General features: G+C 36.0%; 1 protein-coding gene across 7 annotated transcripts in view; it reads right to left on the bottom strand.

The window, feature by feature from the left end:
* PPP1R13B (protein phosphatase 1 regulatory subunit 13B) overlaps positions 1 to 26,169 on the bottom strand; it is a 72,799-nt gene that overhangs the window by 11,343 nt on the left and 35,287 nt on the right. For 3 of the 7 annotated variants that reach the window (XM_069783333.1, XM_069783334.1, XM_069783331.1), the window contains exons 4-10: positions 25,485 to 25,552; positions 7,920 to 8,021; positions 6,714 to 6,888; positions 6,121 to 6,317; positions 4,126 to 4,290; positions 3,128 to 3,308; positions 1,222 to 1,377 (exon numbers count right to left, since the gene is read on the bottom strand). In XM_069783333.1, the coding sequence (XP_069639434.1) occupies positions 1,222 to 1,377; positions 3,128 to 3,308; positions 4,126 to 4,290; positions 6,121 to 6,317; positions 6,714 to 6,888; positions 7,920 to 8,021; positions 25,485 to 25,552 (1,044 nt within the window). Of the gene's footprint in view, positions 1 to 1,221; positions 1,378 to 3,127; positions 3,309 to 4,125; positions 4,291 to 6,120; positions 6,318 to 6,713; positions 6,889 to 7,919; positions 8,022 to 23,480; positions 23,578 to 25,484; positions 25,553 to 26,169 lie in introns of those variants that run through there. The other 4 variants (XM_069783332.1, XM_069783337.1, XM_069783335.1 and 1 more) reach the window with 4 other exon arrangements.

The following is a 26,169-nucleotide window of genomic DNA, read 5'->3' as shown; positions in this document are numbered from 1 at the left end:
TCTTACCTGCACATACAAGCCTACACTCTTCTATTAGAAAGACAGTTATACAAAAACTTTTTGAAATCCTTCGAATTCCAAATATTAGCATGTTCATCCCAGATTCTGAGATAACAGACTGGAAGTAAATTCAAACTCCCTCTCCTCTCTCTAACTTCTCTGTTTCATTCTACTTACATAAACATCAGAATGTAACTGTTCCCACCTTCATGTCCTTCATATTACAATCTGGCAGACTTGCCAACTACCATGCATTTTTTGTGAGGGCACCTCTCACATACTCCCACAACCCAAACTGAATCTCATGCATTTAACTAAGCTGCTGTTGCAATCTGCAGCGGCAGTGTATGGCACCAGAGCCTGCGTGATAAGTGCTAAGAGGAGGCAGCCAAACAGCGTCTACCTTCTGCTATCTTTGGTTAGACTGAACAGGTCCCAAACACTCTTGCCCATCTGATGGCAACGCCCTTCTGACAAGCCCTCACTAGCTCCTGCTCTCAGCCACCCCATAGCCATTTCAGCCAACTGGCTTCATTTTCTCCTCCGAATGTACCCTCTCGTCTGCTGCTTGTAAGACTACCTAACACCCAGTGTATTTCAACTTCCACCAGTCCATTTTGTATTTACATAAATAAGACAATGACATGCAGACATAAAGTTTTGTGCATTTTCTCAGATTTTACCTAAAAATTTTTGTAGGTCTGGATCCAGGATACTGACTATAGCAACTGGAAGTGCAAACCAAGTATAACAGTTTTTCCAATAGAAGTCACCAAGATTCTTGCCATTGACTTCGCCAGAGTGAGCTTTTATCCCAACTCTGGGGCCAGTGCAACATGGAAACTCAGAGTTTCCCCACGAAGTAACTCAAACTAAACCTGTATGTAAGACATCTATCTAATCTGAGATATACTAAAAACATGCTTTGGTGATACCATGAATTTTCTAATAACAATTAGAAAATTTCAAGGTTTTTCAGTGAAGAAAACTCATCCCTCGTACACTACTCCAGTACTCCAGGGATGAATTTGCTGCAAATCTGTTTCCATCAAAGATGAAAAGCAACTTCTCAACAATTTTACATTTCAACAGCATCTTCTGCATGCCAGACCACAACACAAGTTCTAAAGATGCTGTTTAATATGCATCTGTATGCAAGAGCTCAGATGACCATATTACAAACTGAGTTCTTATCTAGCCAGAGATCTTCTACAGACTCACAGTGCTGGGTGTCAAAGAGAGTAGGTGCCAGGCGGATGACATTGTGAACAGCAGACTGAAGAGAAGTGGGAGGTGACAGAATAGGATCCGCTATTATGTCTAAATCAGAAACCTTCCAGGTGTCTGGAGATTTTTTCACACACCCACAGTCTGTCTCTACCGGACACACCAAGGCAGATCCAGTTACACAGAAAAAGAAAGAAAAAAAGTGGTGGAAAAATTATAACAACGACAATGGAGAAATTAGAACAGGAACACACAGATAATGAGAAATAAAGCATGACAGTTGAAAAAAAAATTCTCTATTTCTTTTCTTCCTGGGAGCATATAAGCTTCTCCTTACATAAGTCTATCTTATAGGACTTTACTCAAGTACATTCAGAGTAATAAACATAAAGTCAGTCCTAACATAGAATAAATTAAATTACTTTTATAAAATCAAAAAGTTATCATTCAGAGATCTTGTAACCTCTTGAGGTAGGTCTAAAAATGGGTATGTATATCTTCTGAGGTTGGTATTTACAAAATAGTGAATTATTTTTGGTTGGTGAACTTAAAAGTTATAAGCTGTCCTTTCCCAAATGTGGAAGAGAAATCCATGCCCGAAAACAAAACTGTTGCAAATCTGTCACTTTAGCCTGCGATTAAGTCATTCCATATTCTTAAGACTTTTCCATAAAACCACAGCAATGGGGTTTGTACAGCCTTTGAATTAAACTAAAGGTATTGTTAAATCACTAGTATCAATGGAAAAGACCGGGGGTTTTTTAAGTTCTGTTTGGATAGTTTCACTTCCTGACCTTGTTTTTTTTGTGGGGGCATTTCTGTCATTCTTTCCTACAGAGAGGTTCAGACTGTCTTCCCTCCATCTCTTCCTCCCCATTTGGAAGCATGCCGCAAGCTTTGCTGGAGTATTTAGTTTTAAGTACTGGAACATACGCGAATATTGCAGAAGCTTTGCTCTAGTGGTCATTGCTTATCTCACTTTTAGATCTCTCCTAGAAGACCAAGTAAACTAAGTCCTGTGGTCAGACCCATGGGATTGTGTGTTTTTATTTGTATGTAATACAAATAAAGTGCATTTTCCTAGCTAACCATTTCTTAAGAATTCTGATTTTGCTAAGATGTGAGCAGAGAGGTGAGTTTTGCCAGAATAACTTAAGGCACAAATGTCATGACGTGCTTCTTTCAGTCTACAGTGTAAACTAAAAAAAAAAAAAAAAATCTATTTTATAATGTAAATTGAATTATTAATTATGGGAGACATAGGACCCAGTTTGGGGCATCAAGTTCTGGGGAGTACTCTGGAGGGGTAGCTCCTTCACTAATGAAGGCAGAAACAAGTAAACAGCATCAATGCTAAAGTTATTCCATTTCAGAAGTGCTTCAAGCACCACAATTTCTCTTATCTCAGTTGGAGCAAAAAGCTCCCACAGTTTTATTCTATTTTCCTATTTAGTCTCCTTCTGAGAAGTGGTATTATTTTTACTTGTTCACTAGCTTTGTTTTACTTGACAAAAAAGCAACATACTGTAAATAGTTGTTTATAATATAGTTTGCCACAAAGTTGATTTCATTATTATATTCAAACACACAAACTAATTGAAAAGCTATTCAAGACAGAATATAGAATCTGTGAAGAAACATGTGCTCCTTTTAGCAGTGTACCAGCTAGTAAAATTTCAAAGAAAACACTCAGTCTCCTAAGAAAAACTCATGAAAAGAGGGAAAAATGCCTCATAACAAATGACTGATGTCCAATTCACAGAACAGTATCAAGACATCTAAAACTTGCCTCTTCCACTACAGAGATTATGCCAACACTGGGTCTCCTATGATTACTCTTTTTCTTTATTACTCCTTTCCAAATCATGTGTATTAATAAACACCATACTTAAGTGCTTACCAGATTTTGATCTTCCATGTGTTGAGCTAGAAGCAATGGTGAGAGACTGTGGTTTAACTGGATCTGCTGGTACAGAGTAAGTGCCAGCAGTTGGAACTTGGATGTAAGGTCCTACTGCTGCCACCCTTCCTGAAGCACTCAAGGATGACTGGGGCGATGAAGTTCCATTAATACGATTCAACTAAAAAAATCAAATGGACAAATTGAAATGTGAACTTCCATTTAATCTAGGCACTCATGCACGAACAGGAGGTCTAAATTTAATTATCTAGAACCATGCACTGTAGCTAAGACACCTTAATAATTAAGTTAACATACTCCATGCTTCTACAATTAAAAAAAACCCAAAAAGTAGAAAGTACAAATTTTATTCCCTAAAATCAACACCTCAAAAATTAAATTTCTCAGCCAGAGCCCATACATTTCTTGTAGAAACCTTTATCTGTGTAGGGTCTCTTTCATTGTGCCTTTCTTAGGCAAATGGACTAAAATGAGCTCTTAAATGATCAACCATGTATGGGGTTTTTTTAAAAGCAATACAACCAGCTAGGAATACATATGGAAATCCAGAACTGATCTCTCTAGTCCTTGGATAAATGGCCTGCTGTGCAATGGATTTCTTTTCAAAGTTCCAGACTACTATTAAGACCATTTATATTTTTATCAATTTTCCATGCTGGAAACCAATAAAATCCAAACTTTTTATGCTTTCATGCTTTGAATCACAGCCCATAATCACACTTTCCTTCCTAGAAATATAAACTACTATAATTTTTAATGTAGTATGATCTATGCCATAAAGAAAAATAAAAGGAAACACATTCTAAGAGTTTTCTGATATGTATGGAAAACCTTAAAATAGTTTTAAGAAGGCTGCTACTTTTAAATAGGTTCTTTAGATGTAATTGTATTACTCAGCTGGGAAAAAGTGAGATTCTATGTAGTTTTTATAGGCTCTTGATAAACTGAAGTGTGGCCCTTTTAACAGTTTATCTTACAGGAATGTTTTCTTTTTGACGTGCCTCAACTTTTTTCTTGTATAGTCGTTCACGCAGCTCATTGATTCGCTTGTCCATCATAGCCACCTCCATGTTGCGTTTGTTTAAGAGTTCTTTCTGCTGCTGAAGCTTGGAGTTCTGCTCCTGGTTAAGCCTGTTACGAATCTTAAAAAAAAAAAAACAACAAAAAAAAAAACCAAAAAAAACCCCAAAAAACAATTGTTAGGACAGTTACTTCATTCTGTCTGTTGTCAAGTTGGTTTTTAATACAGCGTTAAAAAAACCAAAGCAACTTGGATCGGCAACTTGTTCTGATGTCTCTGACGTTATGCTTCCACACAGCCTATCAGATTAGCATTTGCAACCATGAACAACCCTTAAAAAGAAATAGCAAAAGAATGTCCTAATAAACTAGTGGATACCTATCAAATACATGTAGACTGCATCCCATTTATAGCAAATGGATTGAAGAATTAGGCATAAAGACATTTCAGAACTGAATTCCACCATGAAAAATCAAGTCATAGAAAATGTTTTGTTAAAAGTTATGTTTAACCAAGACAGTTTGACTATCGTGAAAACTAAGTAATATAAAACTTGTAACAGAAATTATGTTACTGATTCTATTTCCAGTTCCACATGAAACTTATGTCTGGATGGGAGGTTAACTGAACTGCTAGTGCAGGGACTGGGCACAGATTTTCCTCTCTACATGGGGATTAAACTGAAACCTTCACAGCAGGTTTCCAGTAGATTAGGGGATGGATTACCTTTATGGTTTAAATCAACCATGACAGTCTTTATAATTATTTCTCTTGCGTTCCCATTAGCATTTTTTCATACCTTCAATAACTCTGACATTATTGTCTCTTTGTTCCAATTTTCATGGTAATGTTACATGCAAAAAAAACCTGAAGCAAATTTAAAGTCTTGATAAACATGTATGGGATCACTGTGAAGCACAACAGAGAAATCTTAACCTACTGAGCATCTTTGCACTTAGAAAAACTCAAAAGGCAGGCATGCCTTGTATAAATGGGGAAAGGGGAAAAAGAACGAAAAAGAACTCTTATTCCTAATTCATGAAAACATGTGATGGATTAATTTGTATGTTGTATTTGCTCATGTAAAGAAATGAGTGAGACTAATTTTGAAATTTAAATTAATTTTGAAATATTAAATATATATTACAGCTGTTGCCTTGATCACAATAAAGTACATGAGTAAATAAAAAAAAACCCCTCAAATCCTGACACATCGGCACACAATTAAGTATTCCATAACTTTGAAACATAAAAACTGGGCAAAATTTCAATATAAATGGATTATTTGATTACTCATGTGAGAACTACACTTTAGATGTAACAATCTTTTTGGAAGAAGATATATGACAGTGATACAGGGAATACTGTGTGAATATACTGCAGCTATAGTGCCACTATACAGTGCCGTGAATACAGTGCAGCTAATATTTTTGATGACTCTGTTAAAATGTCTTATTTAATTCCTATGTATTTCGTTTATTTACACCAGACATTATAGCTATGTTCTCACAATATATTTTAAATACACTTTTATTCACTGTCCAGTGATGTCTCCAAGAAGATGACATCCAAGTGAGCTTGCTACACCCAGTTCTTTGCAAAACAGAAAAGTACCAAAATGAATTATTTCAAAATTTTTTTGAGAGATTAAAACAAATACTAGATTATGTCAACATTCAGTATTTCAGTATTAGAGGCTGAGAAATGCCCTTCAGAACACTTGCACACTTTGTATCATTATGTGTATGAGCACCAACAACAATAGTTTTTAAAGCTAATGAAATTCTGTTTTAAAGAGGGTTATATGCTAACTGCAACCTCGCACATTAACAGCATTCTAATACACCAGTTTTATAAGATGTCACAGAACCAAATGGCCACCCATATGAGCAGTAATACAACTTTTTAAAATCTACAGCTATCATCCAAATAGCATCTCTCCATTACTTACCTGTAGCTCTTGATACAACTTTTTTAATTCTACTGCTGCAGGTCCCGTCATTTGTCCATTGTAAGACTGAAACCCATTCAGTTTCCCTTTCCTTAAATCCTCCAGTTGCTGGGTAAGTTGATCCACTTTTAACACTGCAGCCTGTAGCTCCTGCTGCTTTTCTTGGAACATGGCACTTATGTGCTCAATTTCAGTTGCTAAAATTAACATGATAAAAATAACAAAAACCAATTAAGTAAAGCAGAAGTTGTTAATTTTTTAATTCTACAGGTATTGATAAATACAACACACTAGTTTTAAATCTAGTACATGCATGCACATATAAAATATTTATGTGCTGGGAATCTACCAACAGTAGTAATATTTCCTAATAGTTAGAGAATACACTTATTCTGACTTTATGCCTGACTATATAAAACAAACAGAAAGTTGCATCATATACAAATTTCATAGAAACACAGCACCCTCTGTAAGACAAAAAACATTCCATCTGAAATCTTACTTCAATACTATATTGACGAGCAATATAGCATTGCTAGTCATGCAGTGAATAGTAAATTGAATTAAATAAATTACTTAGAATTTCCACATACACAGATTGCCATTCATGATCTTGCTGTAGTCTACTTGTCCTCTCATGGCACGAATTTTTTTCAGCTTTGTCTCCTGGGTTTCAACACGTTCTTTAAGTTTTTGAAGCTTTTCACTCTCAGAAACAGACTGCTGCTGACGACGTTCTTGCTGCTTCAGGTAACGCAAACGTTGCTCCTGACAAAATGAGGTTTTAGACAAGAGGTACCTGTTACCCATTTATTTTAAAAAAAAAGGTTGACTTCGAAAAACCCATCACTATGATCAGTGGGATTTTTTTATTTCCAGAAAAAGTTTTATCTAGTTAAAATATTTATCAGTCCACCTAGAAAAACTCTTTAACATTAACAAACCTGTTTTAGAGCAGAGATTCAAGATTTTTTTAGACCAAACATCAAATCTACATATAGGTGCAGATACAACCCTAGACTGAACACTCACTCAAACACATCTGTGAAGCCTCCTCTGGCATTTGTTTTCTGATGCTGTTAACACTTCTCCTGCTGTTGCAAAATGAACTTCCAATGCTGTTATCCAGCTTCCCAAAGAAGACAAAATATGTCCAACAGACCATTTTAAATAAGCTGACCTACTGCAAGATAATGTTCCTGTTCTAAACAACAGTCCTTCTGATGGGCACACACGGAAAATGTTTCTTTTTCTGCATTATTTCCATCAAGAAAGAACAACGGAATCCTAGGTACTCCAAGCATCCAATGCATACTGTATATTATAACACCTACAGCAATGTCAAAAACATTAAACCTACTCCCCACTCTGAAAACGTACTTAGATTCTTACATCTCAGAGGCTCTGGAAATGTAATACATGAATATATATGAAGTGGGCATATTCTCATCTCACACCATTATTACTATACTGGAGTGAATGAGCTACTAAAGATGAGCATAGAGTCAAGCCTGGTCCATCATAGATCATGAAGTGGGCCTCACAAAACAGACAAATAAAACCTAGCAATGTTTTTATAAAGACGCATGACTTGGCTTGACATAGGTTGTTACAGTATCATTTACAGTGAAATGCTGTATAATGCATAGGTTAAGATTAACTTGGTAAAACGATGGATTTCTCAAGCTCTTTCTTGAGCTTATTTAGAACGAATTAGTGTGGTTTTCTGTATCCATGAAACTTACTCTTGCATATGTTGAAGAAATTTGTATTTATTATGATCTGTATATAATTATTACCTTAGCAACCAACATTTGCTGTTGATTTTCAATCTGCTGCTGTTGTCGGGCAGCCATATCTTGAAGTTCAGAAAGAGTGAGCTCAACACGTGGATTCCCAACCTGTAGAACACAAAATGTTACAATAATGTGTTGACATATATTGTGTTCTGACAATAGAAGCTAAATCCCCACTCCTCAGAGGAAGGCTAAAGCCTCCTCCCCAGCCCTCAGAGGAAGAATAATGATGAACACCTCTGAAAGAGTTAGGAACCTCAGAGCAGAAAGAAAGGACAGAGATCACGCACATGTGAGGGACAGAAAAAGCAGAAAGTGGAAAGAGAAAAACACTACAGGGACAAAAGAAACAAGAGAAAAAAGCCCTTATACTACATTTAACACTGCTCTGATAGGATGTTCTGTAGAATTGGTACACAGTACTGGTATGGCACGTGATAACACACATGCAAGCAGGTATTTTAGGTGGTAATTGGAATCTGGAGCTTCTTTCCTTTCCTAACATTTTCAGTCTAACTGCCTTGGCAGCTTGAACTGGTGGTTAGCATTATTCACCTAGTGCAGGACAAGACCACATGAGAACCCTTAGATAAAGGCTGTCACTAAGCTCACATCCAAAGATGGTGAAATTTCCTGGCAGATTGGAGCATTTAAGGTAAGAATCTGTGAAAAACAGTCTGTACAAAGTGAAGCAAAGTAAGTTGATCCCCTTTGGATAAGTAAGTGGCTATTACTGAGCAAACTTTGAAAAGACAAGATATTAGTGGGGCTTTATCACTCCTTTTCCATTTCAAAACTAACAAATTACAAAATTGGGGTAGAGAGGCAATTACTGAAAATTATTTAAAATTTATATAATGCTGTGACAATGCGTGAGACCAAATATTATGTGTTTTTAAAGATGAATGCCTTGTTTCAGTATATTCATAGTTTTATCAACAAATATAATTTCAATCTATACATTACTTCAATTCAACCACATTTTTTACTATGCAATCACAAGAAAGAGTGCAGTGTTACAAGACAAATTCCAGAAGCTGACACTTGCCAAATATCTGCTTTGCTACTCAGAAAACCAAACCCCACAACCTTAGAACTGCATGGTTTAATTACAACTTTAGAATTTGCACAGAAAGAAAACAACAGCCTTTGAAAAATTATGCTGGAAAGCTGAAAAGTTCAGAAGAGACCAATATCTGTTTCAAAGTATTTACACTCAATTCAGTCAATTTATCAGATCAGTGTAAAAGCTGGACTACTGCATTGAAATAATTCAATAAACACAGTAGTATTTTCACCAAACTACATGACTAAACTATTAGTAAACCAAATTAAAATTACATCACTTCCTATCCCCGATATAGTCAATACTGGTGAAAAAGAAAAGAGAATTAGATGGTTTAGATATATTGATAAATAAAACTCTGTTTCAAATAAATGTTTACAAAATAGAATGAGGTACATTTTACAGACATACAAAAAAGGGAAATTAAAAAAGAAAGAAAAAAGAAAACCCCCAAGCACCTCCCCACCCCAATCAATCAAGAATCAGACTGTGGATCTGATCAGACCTGATCCTAGAGGAAAGCTGATTTAGCTTCTCTGCTTTTCTGGACCCACTCTACTGACTTCCAATGCAGTCCTGTAGTGATCTGATTTGACATGTCCCCTCCAATATCTGTACCTCACTTTAAGAAAAGTAAAGTTCTCCTCCAACGTCTTCTTGATACCAAAGTATCTCAGCCACTTTGAATGGCTTGTTTCATATTGCTACATCAAATTCCTAGTTAAGTATTTATGAGTTCTCCAACCAATGCAAAACTCAGAACTGTTTCTTTAAGCTTCAGTCAGGAAATGAAAATAATATTTGTTTTAAAATAACTGTTTTTGTTTTTTTTTCCTACCTGAACTCCAATTAATATTTCATGTTTCTGCATACAATTATTCAGGTAAGATATGAACCTCAAGGTTAGTCACTAAAATGAGCCAGATTTGGAACACTAACTTTTAAAGCTGCTGCATCTTTGACACATGACATAGACATGCTGGGCTAAAATTTTTAGAGAAAGTTATTGTCCCTCTTTGAACATTTCCTACTGAACAAATTATGGAGCAAAATTATAATTCCTACTGGATACTACAACTGAAACTCCTTTTACTAGTCAACAATAATATTTATAGTAAAGAAGTAATTAAAAAAAACCCTAAGTATTTATTTACAGTTATAGCTATATAGAACAGTGGCACTAGAACAAAAGGTAAAATCCACCTGAAACACTAATTTTCTATTTCAACACTTTGTTAGTGAACACAGTGATAAAAAAAAAATTTAAAAAAATTTGAATTTATTAGTGTGTGCTTTTTTTTTATTAGCATGACTTGTGACAGACAAGAATCCTTCACAGTATTCTTTAAGGCCAAATAACTTGTACACGCTTCTGGTCACCAGCTAATAAATCAAAGAAAGAGATTTTAAAATTAATTACAGGCTGAAAGGCACTAATTGGGTAAGAAAGTAAGGAAGCTTTTCCAAGTGTCATCCACAAACCAGAATGTGCTCACTTGAGACAAGAAAGTAACATAGAAAAACCAGATGCTGTTCCCAGAACATGTTCAGGCTCTGCTGACTTCCTCTGACATGATCTTCTGCCAGAAAAACCTAAACCTCTACATCTGCTTCTGCTGAACTCTGTAGGTAATTCTTAAAAGGGGCTCAGAATGGCTTGAAGGCTTCCCTCTGGATGACTGATTTTAAAAAGTAAAAAAGGTGGGGAGGTAAATTGATAGTATTTTCTCAATACACATATGCTCTGTTTCAAAAATATAAAACTTGCATCAGACTACGCAAAGTCTTCCCACTGCTTCCCTCCTTTCTGCTTTGATCATCAGTTTAAGTTAACAACATTGATAGCTCATTCTATTTCCAGTTGTAATTTTTAGTGTAACACTGTCCGAGAGAGAGAGAGATTCTGCCAAGAAATCTTGTTAAAAATATATCCAGACTCAAAAAGGGATATCTGTGTAGGCGTTGTGCATATTTCAAGGTAAAAAAAGCCATTTCACCAGGTGAAAATTACAGAAAGTATATCTTATAATGCCTGAATAAAAAAGAAACACGTTATTTTGTATTATGTAAAATACAGAAGATTAATTATAAGATAAATGCAAATATTAGCTCCTCCTTGAAGAAGCTATTAACTATTGTAAAATGTTCCATTTAGAAAGTGTAATGTTTAAAAACCTTTTATACAAGGCAAAGCACAGGAACATGGGAAACAGTGATAATTAACCATTTAAATATAAATGCTCTATGAAAAATCTTTTAACATTTACCTCACTGAGTACCATAAGTGTCCCTTTCACTTAAAATAACTATATTATACTTAGGAAAGAAGAGGCAGCTGAGGAAAAAGTTTTAAACCTGTAACTTCACTCGCAGTTTGTTCTTTTTCATCCACATGGCAAAAGCAGTAAACAGGCGAAGTAAAATTCCTCTTCAACATCAAATCAGTTATTTTCGGATAGACTGTTGCTGATTTCAGGTCTCCAAAACAGGATAGCATAATTTTTGAAACAGCATGAAAATCACTGAATCTTTCTCTTGCTGAGATCTAGTTGAATCAATTAGTTTAGAGCATTTCATAGTAGTTGAGCCTGCTTGTAATAATCTGTATGCAAACACCACCACTGAAAAAATTCAATCTCTGTCCTTCTTCAGAACCCCAGGTTATGAGAGGCAAAGAGAGTGCTACATTTTCTCAGTTCTTTAATGAGGTGGTTGGTTTCTTGGATTCTTAAGTTTGTGCTGTTCATACTAGTTATTAACAATTTCATCCATGAAGTCACTCCTCTCATAACAAACATGAGCCTATCATATTTAAGGTCCAAACCTCCTCCTTTCTCCTGCAGCAAGAGAAACCTACCTCCTACAGAACTGCCTTCTGAAGGAGGTACTAAAAAGCCACTACAAATATCTACTCCTCCAGATTCCAAAGATTCATTTGCTACATGGTGATACATCAAAGCAGACAGTTTTGCTGAGTTGTAAATTTCTTTTCATTGATTCACAGAAGCATTTACACATACAGGTGAACTCCTAAATAAAATGCTGCAGAGCAAACACTGCACTATTAGGCACTAAGGAAGTATTATGTATGTCACGAGATAAGAATACTTTACATCTATATTCCCTGATTTCCTAATACTGACAAGAACCTTTAAAAACTGTATTTCTTTTGTTTAGCACGCACTTTAAAAGGTCATGATGAGAGACTGAATTTGTAATGAACTGGAGTTTCAGCTTCTGACATTACTCTCCTACTACAGCCTAATATTTTACCATTTGATGATTAATATTTTTCAGACAGGCGAGATGAATGGTACACTAGTAATTAAATAGTTTGGGAACCAGTTTACAAGCAGCTTCAAAACAAGTCATACTTCAGGCATTTAATTAAGAGGAACCTCCTTTAATATTTAATTCTACACATTAATCTTGTTACTCTGAAAATTCATTTTCTTGTTCTTCCTTTCTTTCTGCCCTCACACTAGGCTGTTCTGTCTATCATCACATACCCCTCAGTCTACATGCTTCTGAGCTATTATGAAATGGCTTACCCATTGGCAACCCACAATAGTAAATGAAAAACTGCAACTGAACTCGAAATATTTCTTTGACAAGCAGAGTGTACTGTAGTCGAGACATGTAAGCAATAAAGGACAGATTCCAGGGGTTTTTGCCTTTACTCCCATGAGAAAACCATATTTAAGAGGAATCTAATTATGTCAATCTTAAAATAAAATACCCATGAGACTGACCTTTTGAAATAGATTATTTTTTAAAGGATAGTAATTAGGATGTGGCTTGATTTTATGCATTTCTTTGCCTCCATGTCTAAGCCATGAAGATACTTATTTTGGATCATTTTCTGAGTTTGCACTAGTGAGAACAGAAAGTTACTTTGAAAATAATAATGAAAGATATACAAACCCACATCTGAGATTGTTATGATGTCAGAAATAAGAGATTATAGGAAAAAACCAAATACTCAAAAGCTTTACAGGCCACCGCAATGACTGGCAATCTCATCTTTAGGTTCAGCAACACCTAGCCACTCAAATAGCCAGTGTAAAGCATAATGTAACCAATTAATTGAAAAAGAAAACCAGAGCAGTACCATGGTTTCCTGCACAGTATCTCTTCAGATCTTTTTCTAGGTTTGCAAAAGCCACCATGTCATTAACTTTCCTTATCGATTCCTTCCCTCTTTTTAAGATAAGTGTTCACACCCATCTCCCACACAGTTCTTCTTCAGTTCCCTTCCCAATGCCCTGCACTAGAAAGTGTAGGCTGAAGTACCTCCAGTCGCCTGAAACTGGCCAAGCTCCACGTTCTATGCGTATTCTTGTACAACGAATCAGGTACAAAGAACTCTCTCTCACTTGTTTTCTAGTCTTCTCCCTAGCATTCACGTCCATCACCTCTATCCCTACCCCCCCCATTTACTACTTGTCTTTTTAGTACTTCGGTCCACCCTTCTCTCTTGTCACAGTCAGAAATGATTCTGAGCTGAAACCACCAATTGCCAAATTCCAACATAACCTAGGTAAAATGTAATCGACCAGTGTGCAGGGAGGCGAGAAAGTCTTGTGTCTTAGCTTCTGCACTGGAGCCCAGAATGGCTGGTTCTGACTCTGGCCATCAAAAGGGGTACCCAGAAAGTTTTTCTGCTTGCATCCTACTACTTTCAACCACCTATTAATTTACTGACAAGCCAACACAGAGCAGCTACTAAATATAATGCAGCATATATCCCACCCACAACCCAGCTACACTGTTTATTCTTTACATAGGCTGCCACTCTAAAATTGTAGTACACATAAGGAACATTTTGGCCAAATGGCCTTTTTAGCAAAAAAAAAAAAAGAAAAAGGAAAAAAAAAAAAAAAGCAAAAGCAATCCTTCTCTGAAGTTCTCCATACCCTGCCATCCAATAACATTTTTGATGGTAAAGGTAACCATATCTTCAGCCATAATAAATTTGAAAGAAAGCAGTCTTTGTGAAGGTTGGAAAAACACTAGCATATCAAAGGCGAGAGATAGGGGGGCAGGGGGACACCCCTCACCCCCCAAAACAAAACCCCAACCCTCCCAAAAACCAGAGATCGAGGACAAGATCAGTGCTGAATTAGAGGCAGAAACTGCAATAGAGAGAGAGAGAAAAAAAATCCATGAAGCAACTGGCTCATGACTTAAAGAATTTACTCTTCCATGTGGGATTCATTAATGAGGCACACAACTTTGCCATGTCAAAAAGAAAACATCTTCACCAGCCTAATAGGGGAGGCCAGTAAAGGCCAGAAAGGTACTGCAAGTTGCTCCTGAGAAGGCTTAAAATGCCTACCTAGAAATGCAAAGTAAATACTCTGTTTTTACTGCACATACTGAAAGACTCAGTTTTCCATAATCTATAGCAGTTCCTTCCTAGGGCAAATGAGGTAACACAAAACTTAACTCCAGATTAGAAATTTACCTTAGTAGAGCCGTCAAATCCCAGAAATCTATATAGCTACATGACAAACACAGAACTGACAGGTCTGGGACTAGGTATACAAGTATGTGGACAAAGGAAGTGAAGTGTATTACACAAATGAGCATTTTCCCAGAACAAAGCAGACTGCCAACCGTAACATGACCGGAGGTTAGCTCAGAGCGCTCGCCAGCCAGTGAATTCCCAGCTGGGATCAGGGCTCTGACAATTCTCAGCCTCCCCAAATCAGGGAGCTCTCACCTCCATGGGCCATCCCCACATCTTCCTCTGTGCTGCCTTTCCAGCAGAGGGAAGAGCTACCGCTCTGGCTGCACAACTACCAAATTGCCAGAGCAGGAAGGAAAAGAACAGCTTGCTTTGCCTGCTGATCCTAGCAAAAGATTTCCTAATTCTACCATGCTAACTTGGACAGGAGCAGCAGAAGCCCATCAGTCAGGTGTAACTTTTCTGCTTTAAGCCTCATTCAAAGTAACATAGTTTAGGGGATGCTTTAATTAGCCCAGCTGGCAACAAAGCTTTAAATGTTGCTGGAAAGAATAGCCAGCACACACTTTGGGTACCTGTCCTCAGCACAACCGTACTGATGGGGAAAACAGATGGAAGATACAGGAGTTTATTATACCAGTTCTGTATCAAATAGGTCTTATATGAAATGTGTATGTCCTCCTTGTGCTATCTCGGGACTACGACAGGAGAACACAAGATGGAGTATCCACTGAAGGTTATTGATTCTGACCTCCTTACATTTCTGAAACACACTGACCCTATATACCATCAAATTTAAGAATTCTAAAAGATTTTTAACACATTTTCCAGAAAACCTAATCTTAGTGCCAGGCACAATGAAGACAACTTGGAAATCTTATGTGAAAACTCATACGTAACACTATGACATTATTTCCAGTTTAATGGCTTTATCCACAGCTCTGCCTTGCATTTTTTTTTAATTGGGTCAGAAATATGCCGATAGCAGAAATCCATTTTAAAGAATCCAATGACAATAGCACGTGCCTTTTTTAGCTTAATGGAAATGAACAAGCTAATTAAACCCAGAAAAGGCAACTACAATTTTGGGAATTAAAGGAAAATATACCTAGCATGTGCTATCTCCTGATAATCAAATAATCTTGAAATTAACATTACAAAAGGAACCCGGTAACTTTACTCAGAAATTTATAATAAAAATGTTATTTTATTTATGCAAATACCTACATTAACAGTTTCTTAGAATAAACATGCTTCAAGTGTATCAAGATTTGCTGAAAAAACTCACATTATCTATATTTGATAAAATGTTACTATCTCCCATAAACTACACTACCTTGTTAGCAATTCCTCCAACTTGCTGATGCCAGTAAGTCACTTCATATAATAAAACGTTTAAAGTCTATTCAGCATAAGCCACAGACTCCAGATTTCCTGTTTTCCCATATTGCTTTCTTTGAAATCTCACAAGTGAGACTGTCCTCTATTTTGCACAGAACAGCTAAGAAAAGGCAGAATTTAACAAAAATCAAAACAATGTTAAAATAGGTTTTCGAAATTAGAAATGGATTTAAGCCTATATTGAACTTCTGCTACATATAAAATAAACTGCTTATAAATAATTTCCACAATATAGGAAATTAGTATCTGGAACTCATTTATTTAAAATACTTTCTTCCTTGTCCTTGCAGAACTTTTAAACAGCCACAGATATCTTAAGCATGTTTATCTTTAGTGTCAGCTAAAATACCTAGTAGCTGATTTGAATCAATGTATCAACCTCATACTCCTAACAAAAGTAAATTATCTTAAAAGAAATTATACATTCTTATAGAAATAACAGATCAGTTGTGCACAAAACAACTTCAGACCTGTTTACAATACCAACCTTTTCACTCCGAGTAATTTTGAGTAACAGACATGTTACAATACATGTTGAAAACACACTGTCCAAGTGCCTTTAAAAATTGTCTTGGCACTATATTTTTCTGGGTGTTTTAGAAAAGCAACATCTTATTCTGATAGGATAGCTAAGTATGGTTAAGATGCACTTATCGTTAGTATGAATAACATGTTTAGCATCAAATGTGTATTTATTCTTCCCTTAAGTAATTGCTTCAACATGAAGGTTTTCTGCAGTGATGTAATACTGGTTTTATGAGAACAGTATAATAAAACATTTCCAAAACACAAAAATACTGAAAATAAGTATACTGTAATTGAAAGGTATGTTGTGAAACTTAGCATACAACTTGCACTTCCCATAAAACTTAAGTTGTTAAAAGCAAAAGTTGACCATAACATTCTGAAGTAACAAGCTTTTGATAAGGTCTTAAAACTTAAAAATGATAGCAAATACATCAAACACAATCTGATTAACTAAGAATTTCAATTCAGAGATAAGGCACTACAAAACCCAAACTGCTCTGCATTCCGGTCATATATTAATGAAACGCACAATCATTTAAATTAAAGTGCAAAACCTACACAGTATTTAAATAACATATCCACTAAAGTGTAAAACTAACTAATTTTGAAAAGTAATTAATTACCCGTTTGCTATTTTCCCATGTAATTGTAAGAGAACACAACTTTATTTTACAGCACTGCCCATCAGCTGTAAACATCTGCGTTGCTTCAACATGCTTCAACTCCATGTTTCTGTTATTTTCTGTCTACATTAATTGTTTAACTCTTTGCTGTGAACAAGCCAAATCAACAACTGTACACATCTTAGGAGTTCCTGCATGGCTTTTTGGCTCAGTGGAATCAATAGGAGGTAGGATATTTTTTCAATCTTATTCCATATGAAATAAAGGTTTCCCCAAATTTTTTATCAATATGAAAAGCTGTCTCTCTGCATTCATCAACAACCAGCTAACGGAAAAGGATAGTGGATTTTGCCAGCAGTAAAAGACCTAATCACGGCAAGATCAAGCCGGCTGTCAACTACAATCAGCTTGATTCATTGCACTTTTCATGTTCAATGGAAAATGTTGAGCAATACACGTTTCTTTCAGTTATCAGGTTAAACTGAAAATATAAGAATACAGACAATTTAGCTTTAAAGCCACATTTGTTCCATTTGTATTTTTGTAGTATTACCAACTCAGTGCAAAAACTGAATACCAAAAAGATCATGCAAATCATTACTTTTTGTACTTAATTTTACTGTTTAAAGTGACAGAAAACCATACCACCTGAAATGTAACAGTTTCTTTATTAACAGAGACTGCCTAAGATAAAAGGCAAACAGTAGTCAGAATAGATACCACAGTCTTATGCAAATAACCTTTCCAGTGTTTGCTATATGCTTTTCCCTACACACTTCATCTTTTTCTTAAATATTGCACGCACCAAGATGAATGCGTGAGCCAGTGAGAAAGCTAAAGCTAAAGCATGTGCGTAATAGACATAGATCATAAATCAAGAAGCTGCAAGTCAGAGAAGACTCCAGGAAGCCAAAACCTAGACCTAAGGATTTTTAAATATTAAACATTGAAGAAAATATTAAACGCCATGAACAATTTATGTATCTAAAAATTATGATATTGTGGAAGATAAAAAACATAAAAAGCTGTAATTTACCTTGTCAGACTCACGAATGACATGCAAGTTCACGCTCTCTTCGTTCTTTCAAGAAAGTAATTCAAGCATGATTCAGTGCACTTACACAAGAGATCCAGTCAAATGGGTCTCCATAAGGACACTGAAGAACTGTATGTCCAAGCACAATACAGTGAATATTCCAGCTGCATAAAGAACAGGCTTATTTTTAGAAAGCAAGAAAAGGTATGAGCTGTAGAGTAAGATCATCCAGTAGGAATAAGAGAAGAAAAACAAGTTCAACTCCCTTGCTCCTAAATTAGCCAGAGGGACTTTCATTTTCTCCGCTTTGATCTGAGGAAGACTGCAGGGGGAACAAACCTAACAACAATTGGATCTGGAGGCAGCTGCGGAGACAACAGAGAAATGGAAAGGTTCACTTGCCTGGGAAAAACATGTGGCTGGGAAATAGGTATGCTATGTGTCCAAAGCCTAGATGGACAGGAAACTAAATGAACAAGTCAGTGAACATGGAAAGGTGTGTCAGAGAAAGGAGGCCACAGCAGCACTGTGCAAGAAAAACCACAGGGACTGTGGAAAAGATGAGAGGAAATACTAATCTGCAGATGACACAGCTACATAAAAGAGAGAACTCTAAAGGTGGCCTGAAAAGGAATAGTTGGCCTTTTAAGTACCAGAAGAGTCTCCTGCTCAGACCTGAAAGCTGCTCAGAGAGGCAGAGGGACAGTCTAAACTCTCAAGTTTTGACAATTAAGCTCTTAGAGCTCTGCACGGACACAGTGAATTTCATAATCTGTCTCCTGTGAGGAACTACAGAAGTAAAGGACAACTCCCATCTTCCTTACAAAAAAGTACTATTAAAATATTTGGCTTAACTAAAAACGATACTAATGTGACTGCAAAAGGATAACTGTGACAAAAGCCATTGAAGTTTACAGTGCCAGTGTAAGGATTGTGAAAGCAGAGCAATACTTCATGAAAAATAACAAATGAACTTTTAAAGTAATGTTTACTTTATGAGCTAATGTGTATAATGTTATGCGTCAGCTGAAGCACTCATTTATTCTAAACTATTCCACCTTTATATAAGGGCCAAGCAACTCAGGATCTCTATGTGCAATGACAACTGGGGGCAATTCTCCACATGCTTCATTTACTTAGAAATCTAGGCAACAGAGTGAATTGTATTGCTCCATGTTCACAATACAAATATATGAAAGTACCATAGTTAGAGGTTAAACAAACAGACAGGACTTCTCATCGTCCCCATCCCATGGACATCTGCAACTAAGTATTGCTGTAAAACTGCAAAGCCATGCCTGAGCAAAATCAGACCTGTAAAAGTGGAAACTAAGGGTGTAGATGAGTCAATGGTGCAGTTTAGGGCTTTCCTCCTCATCTTTGTTCCCTGTAACTTGTTGAGCAGAACCACCTTTGATGCCCAGAAGAAGAACAGAACTACAAAGTCTGTATACTACAAGTGAGTGTGTGTAAGTGTCTGTATACTACAAGTCTGTATACCATGAGTATCTCTCATATACATAGCCATCTAGATAGGTATTTGGTATCTAGAGCGAGAGAGATTAAAAGTTACGTAAATACATGGAGAAAACATGGAGGAAAACAGTCCTTTCACAATGTTCCAAGCGTGTTTCCTGTTCCCAATTAGTCAAACAATCTTTAGACCCCTCAAAACAAATGAAGTCAGATATTAAGAGCTAATATTAGTCATAAACTAATGCTATCATAATTAAAATTATAACAGGAAAATGATCACTGAATAAGTGTGATGAAACTTATGAAATTATTCTTATAAAATGTAAGCATCTAGTAACTTTGTCCATTATGGATTGAAATATATTTGAGATTGCACAGGACATGTCAAAACACTGTTCATGACATTCCAAATCCAAGAATGATGCGATTCTGCCTAAAAAGTTTACAAGAAGCCTCAGAGTGAGGAATGAGGTCAGGACCATTTGAGTTCCCTTCAGTTTCACAGAAGTTCTTTCTGAGATCACATAGTTATTAGTCTTGCATACATGTTACCCTACATAACTATCCTTTACTGAGGTGTGAAGAGACTGGGATTTCTAGTCCAGCAAGAATTCAAAAGCTATTTCTATGTATTAAAATTAGCTTTAGACTGTAATTTTTTTTAACTTCCTAATTTAATTTTTTTTCCTTTAAGTCCTTTAGTTGGATTATTTTTCTTTTTTTTTGAAGAGCAAGATACTGTCAACTGTCTGGAAAATGCTTCAGACAAACGTAACGAAGAACACTATCAGTCTGAGGAGAATCGAAACTCTATTAAGCTGACCCAGGGGCTGAACTAGAAATCTGACGGTGCAGAAGGCTGCTATAGGGACAGCAAGGCTCCTCTCTCTGACAGGTAAAAATAATTTTAGGAATGTATGTCTTAGACAAGGGAACACCCTTGACTGTAAAAAAGCAGCAGATACAATCATTTTTGTCTCCTTAACAAAAGCAACAGAGAAGGTTGCAGCAGAAAAATAGGAAAACTTGGATTTGATTTAATTACCATTTTTTTTACATAGTCCAAGTGCTCCAGGAAGCCTGCAAGCAAATGTCTTCAGAAAAAAATTTTTTCTCCGCACACTGTTAGAATTCCTTGTGCCTAAATTTTTTTATCATCTTTTAATGGAATTATTTCCTTAAGACTTTGCTGATCCGTGAAAGAACCTAGATTTCCAAGACTGACATCGTTATTTGTTCATTTTAAACAAGTTTGATTAAAACCTGTCTTATGTGAATGGCAGCCTCTTCTACACACATTGTTAAGTGTTACAAACAGACAGTACTTAATACTTAAAAGCTTATATTAAATTGAATTTGCAGCTCAGGTCTGAAGAACAACTTCTATTCCAGACTAAGCTCTTTATCCTTCAATATTCCAAGTTAGAAACTTCAAGCAAGTACATATAATGTATTTCTCATCTCTTGAGGCTACTACTTCTGTTAAAAATTTAACTTGTTTGCCTTTTTCCTGACAATTAGATTTTGTCATATCTTTGCCTGACAGGCTAAGGAAACCTTTAAGTATTTTGCCTGTGCAAGTATACTTGTAAAACCCCCCCATTCAGCCATCTTTGAAACTTCTTTATCATACACCTTTTAGAACACATTTTTAAAAATTTAATTGTCATCTCAGAACAAATATATGACAAAATGTATAGTAGATATTTAATGCCTTTTTATCTGATCACACTTGTATGGATCAAATAATTAAAACTAATGAAAAACATACAATTCTACTCAAGGATTTTGGCACCACATGTAAATCCATATAAACTCTAAGCCTAGAATTTGACAAGCCATACCACAGAAACTCGAAAGCAGTTTAGCTTTACTATTGTCATGATGGAATGGGATACAGAGACTGACTGCATCAGATGGCTATCTACTCTCCATCAGCAACCATACGCTCTCCTAAGTTAAATCAGTACTATTAAAAACTGCTTTGCGTGTACATATATGTAGAAGTTTTAACCTACCTTATAATGGAATTTTCCTGAGCAATTCCCCCAGCATGAAAGTATGAGTCTCCTGATGCCAAACCAGTTGGACTACCTGTTGTAAAAGTTTTGCGAAAAGCCTGATCTGAGCCACTTTAACAGAAATAGTGAAGCTCAGTTCTGTTATCTAATCAGCACAGAATTTTAATTCTCAACTCTATCTATTGGTCACAGCTTCAAGACTAAGAAATTTTCCAGGAGTGTGATTCTCCTGTGTGGGATGATGGTGAAGTTTTCCTCCTCTAGATGAGTTTCTTTTACACTAAAGCTAACACAAATTTCATAGCGAGAGATAAAATCAGCTTCCACTTTCTATTTCTTGGCAAAGGCTTCAGTTAATATCCATTGAGAAAAAAGCTTATTGATATCAGTCTCTCTAAATCAGGGCAGCAATTTTAATATAAACAGCAAAAATAAGTTAAAGATAGAATGGTACACTAGACCACAAACTGACATTTTACTCTCCCCAAGTAAATTACCAAGTAGAAAAATAATTTAAACCAAGCAACCACAGCAAACGAGTACTGTCTTCATGTACAGACAGTTTTCATTACACTAATCTACTTCTATTCAGTCCAATATACTTTACTTCCACCATGTTCCTGTACCCCACCCTTTTTTTCCTCCTGAGCTGCATCCTCTTTCTTGTTCTCTCATCTCCAAGAAGTTTCTCGGTTATCTGATTACCTTTTCATCTGGACAACCGTCATCATCCGGTCAGTCCTCTTTCTGGGACTTCCTTTAAGTACACCTCTGATCCACTTTTTCTATTGACGACTGGTAGCTGCACATGACGGGTGGCTCCCCACTCCCTCTCCTGTCTACCACTGACCTCCAGTGGTTACAACTGTATTTGCTCTGTCTCTGTTTTCAGACCGCTGCTGCTTGCATGGAATGAAGCTTGGATCATGCTAGGACATCTGGAAGCAAACAAGACCCAGCATTCTATGACCACTGTTTCTTCGCCACTGATCACAGAATCAAATAATAATATAGGTAGAAAGGAGCCTCTGGAAGTCACCCAGTTCAATAACCCCTGCTCAGAGCAGTTCAGACTGCTCAGGACGTTGTTCAGCTAGATCGAAATTCCATGGACTCCCAACAGTATGTTCCAATGTCCATTACTCTCACTGAGAAAACATTCTTCCCAATATTTAATTAGAATTTCTCTTGATACAACTTGTGTTCAAATCCAACTGGCTCACTTATACATGCAAAAGAAAGGAAGAGGAGGAAGAGGCAGCTATTCTCAGAGAAGAGAATTCCTCTTCAGACACTGTCCAATCTCCCTGGCAAAGGGAAATGTTTAGGTATGTAAATCTTATCTCCACATATCTATACCTTTGTGTAGTGGTGGAAAGAGATCAGGCCCTGATTATAGCATAATTCCACTTCCAAGGAGGAAAGTTGTAAACAAAAGCAAACCTCAGAAGGTCACCTCAGAAATAAGAGAACTTGCCAATTTACAAAATCTCACATAGTTCTTCCTTTAGACTTTGTTAAGCAGAATGCAAAGCTCTCAGGTGAGCACTTACAGATTAAGTAGTCTTTTTACAACAATGCATGTTTCACTGTTTGAAGAGACCTAGCCTATTTTTAACATTAAATCTTTATTTGGAAGATAATCTAAGGAAATTTAAGCATTTATATAATGTGATTTTAAGGTAACCATTATTTAAATAATTGTACACATCGTTTCAAAGAACAAAAAAATCCTACTACATATGACAAAATGCCAATTAATAGAATTATCCAAATTGAATTCCAGACAGATTTCCCATAATTTTTTCCAAGACTATTGATACGAACATTAAAGCAAACATTCATCTTAGTTTTCTATGCATGTCACACTTTCAGCTCCATCCAGATATTAAGTAAAAATCAATTATTTCATCATTAGAGCAGTACACATAATAAAAATATACCTGAATGCAGAATATTTGGTAAGATTTGAGCTGTCTTCAATGTTCCATTGGTTTGTATTGATTTTAGGGCTAGTCTAACATTCAGCATGCCAGTAACAATGAATAAGCCTAATGCATTATGTAAGCATAAGCTGATTAAATCCTTGATCCTGAAGTCACCTCTTTTTCCCCCTCCCCCTCTGATTTAAAACTTGGCACAACTGAAAAATCTTAGTTTTATACACTTTCAAAACCTAATTTGTACCATTTTTGGCATAAAACCCACCACAATTTACATTAATACAACCCTTTCAGGTTTTAGTCTTTCTTGTGTTTTAATAATTTCCTAAACCTGGTAAAAGTCCATTTTAAAGTGATCCGTTCCCTAATAAATGTTAATTTTGTCACCAAACTTTTGCATATTTTTAAAAATATATACTGAATGGCACAAAGGTAGCAGTGTTATTCAAGTTACCAGGTCTGAGCTTTACCCATAAAAATGACCAGCAAATTGAACTAAATACAAAGCCATGCTATCATAAACATTAGTGCTGCTGAGAAGTGAGATTGTAAGGCATACTGCACATGCCAGTCCTAATTTCCAAAGATATTATGTCTCAAATGAAGTATATGTGTTACAACTTACATGGAGAAATAGATTAGGGGAGGTCATGAAAGGGTTACGTTCCCCTAGCGCGTTATAGCGCTATGATCTCACTACATTGTCAATATGACAATAGAAGCAGGATAAACGGATCCATGCAGCAGAGGACATCAGCTACTGTTCTCTACAGAAAAGGAACGTAGAAAGCAATACATGATTAACTATTTTGAATAGGGAAAAAAATTCCTTCCACTAGGCCCACATGCCATACACAAAACAAGCTGCAAACTGACTGAACAACTTTTTTGCTGCGTATTTGTGTGTGTGTGAATTTTAGATGCCAATTATCAGGCAATATACAACCACAGAATTGTTTAATCTGCACAATTATTTTTAACACTTTAGTTCTTTTTTTCTTTAAGACATCTCAGCTTGAAAAACCTGATCTGTTTGCTTTTAAACTTCTTTAAGCATTATTTTACCCTGAGAAAGAGCCCTATGCCTATTTGGAAATCCACAGTGCTTCACAGAGACAATACAACTATGAATTGGTGAGCTCAAATCTTTTTATTGAAATTTTAAAATATTTAAAAATAGTCAACTATAGCTATAGTGCCTCAGTAAAGGCAGCAGAATGGCCCTGAGCAAATGAGAGCAGAATATGCTCTGTAGAGTCTTCATAACTAGTGAGGATGAAAAGACAGAGTAGAAAGTGAAGTGAGTTTCAGCTCAGGAGTAGAAGGTTTTTAAGCCACGGTAATTTTGAAAGAGATGTACTACATTTTACTTGTAAAAGAGAGAATGTTCAAGCCAGGATTCACCGAATGCTACCAACGAAGTTACCTATGCTATATATTGTTTATTTTAAATTAGAAACCTAGTAATATTTTAGTAAAAAAATGAAAAGCGTAGATATGAACCATAAAGAACAGTATAAAGAGGTGGCTCTGAGGGGTATGCAACCTCTTCTACCAGCATCTGAAAACATCCCAATCCATAGATACATTTTCATGTTTTAACACATGAGGCTATGTCATGAATCAATACCAGTGAGATAAATCAAACAAGAAAAGATGTCTGGACAGGCGATACTATGAAAGAATAATGTAGCTGGATTTTTATTCACACAGGATGAGTAAGACAGAGGAAGACAGATTAGAAAACGCAGTAATTAGTAAGACTCTGGGGGCTTCTCATGTCACATAAGGAATTTCTTTCTAGCCAGAAAATTTAGAGTAGTTAACGAAAAAGCCATATTCTCCCATTCACTTTATAACAAGACCAAACAAACAAACAAAACAGAACAAGATCTACACATTTTCCACCAGTTCCCACTGTAATAGATCTTGAAAAATAAGAATTTTAAAAACATCAAATATTTGAGTGGAATTGATCCAAAACCTTTAGGATTTAGTACATACCCCATTCTCTGTACGTTTCTCCACAGGTATATTTATGCCATTTCTTTGATTTTGGGCTTGACGTCCACCTAAAAGTAAAGTATCACTCTTAGTGCAAAATTCAGTTTTCAATACAAATGGTTTTCACACTTGAATCTGTTCTTTCCAAGAATTTTTATATAAAGCTTTTACCTGTGAATTTTTATTCTGCTAGTTCCAAGTCTTTCTTATTAGGTTATTCTTTGTAAGCAGTGGAGTCAGCAGAAATAAAGCATTTACTTCAGAGAATTCCTCTGTTAAAAGTACAGACATGCAGCTCTACTTTTCTGATTTGTGTTTAGGCAATGATGTCATGAAAGGGAATGTACTGAGCATGACTACCAAACTTTCATATTTCTGTGTCCACAAGAAGCAGTAGCTTCAATTGAATACATTATAAATGAATATAGTAGAGGAAGGTTTTCTAATGCCTTATAAGCAACTTTAATCTACAAATTGATCCTTAGGTCGATGATTAATTAAAAAGCCTTGCATGCATGGTTCAGGAGCAAGATTTTCCTTGTACATGAAACACTGTGGCTTCAGTCATATCTTAAATTTCTTAACATACTTTAAATTTGTATTGCCCGAAGGATGACCGAGTATTTTACAACGTACCTAATTAATACAAAAATCCCTCACATGTTATTGGGCCTGCTACTTCTGG

The sequence above is a fragment of the Haliaeetus albicilla genome, chromosome 5 (genome assembly GCF_947461875.1).
Source record: "Haliaeetus albicilla chromosome 5, bHalAlb1.1, whole genome shotgun sequence".
Taxonomy (NCBI): Eukaryota; Metazoa; Chordata; class Aves; order Accipitriformes; family Accipitridae; genus Haliaeetus; species Haliaeetus albicilla.
This window is presented reverse-complemented; position numbering and strand designations above follow the sequence as displayed.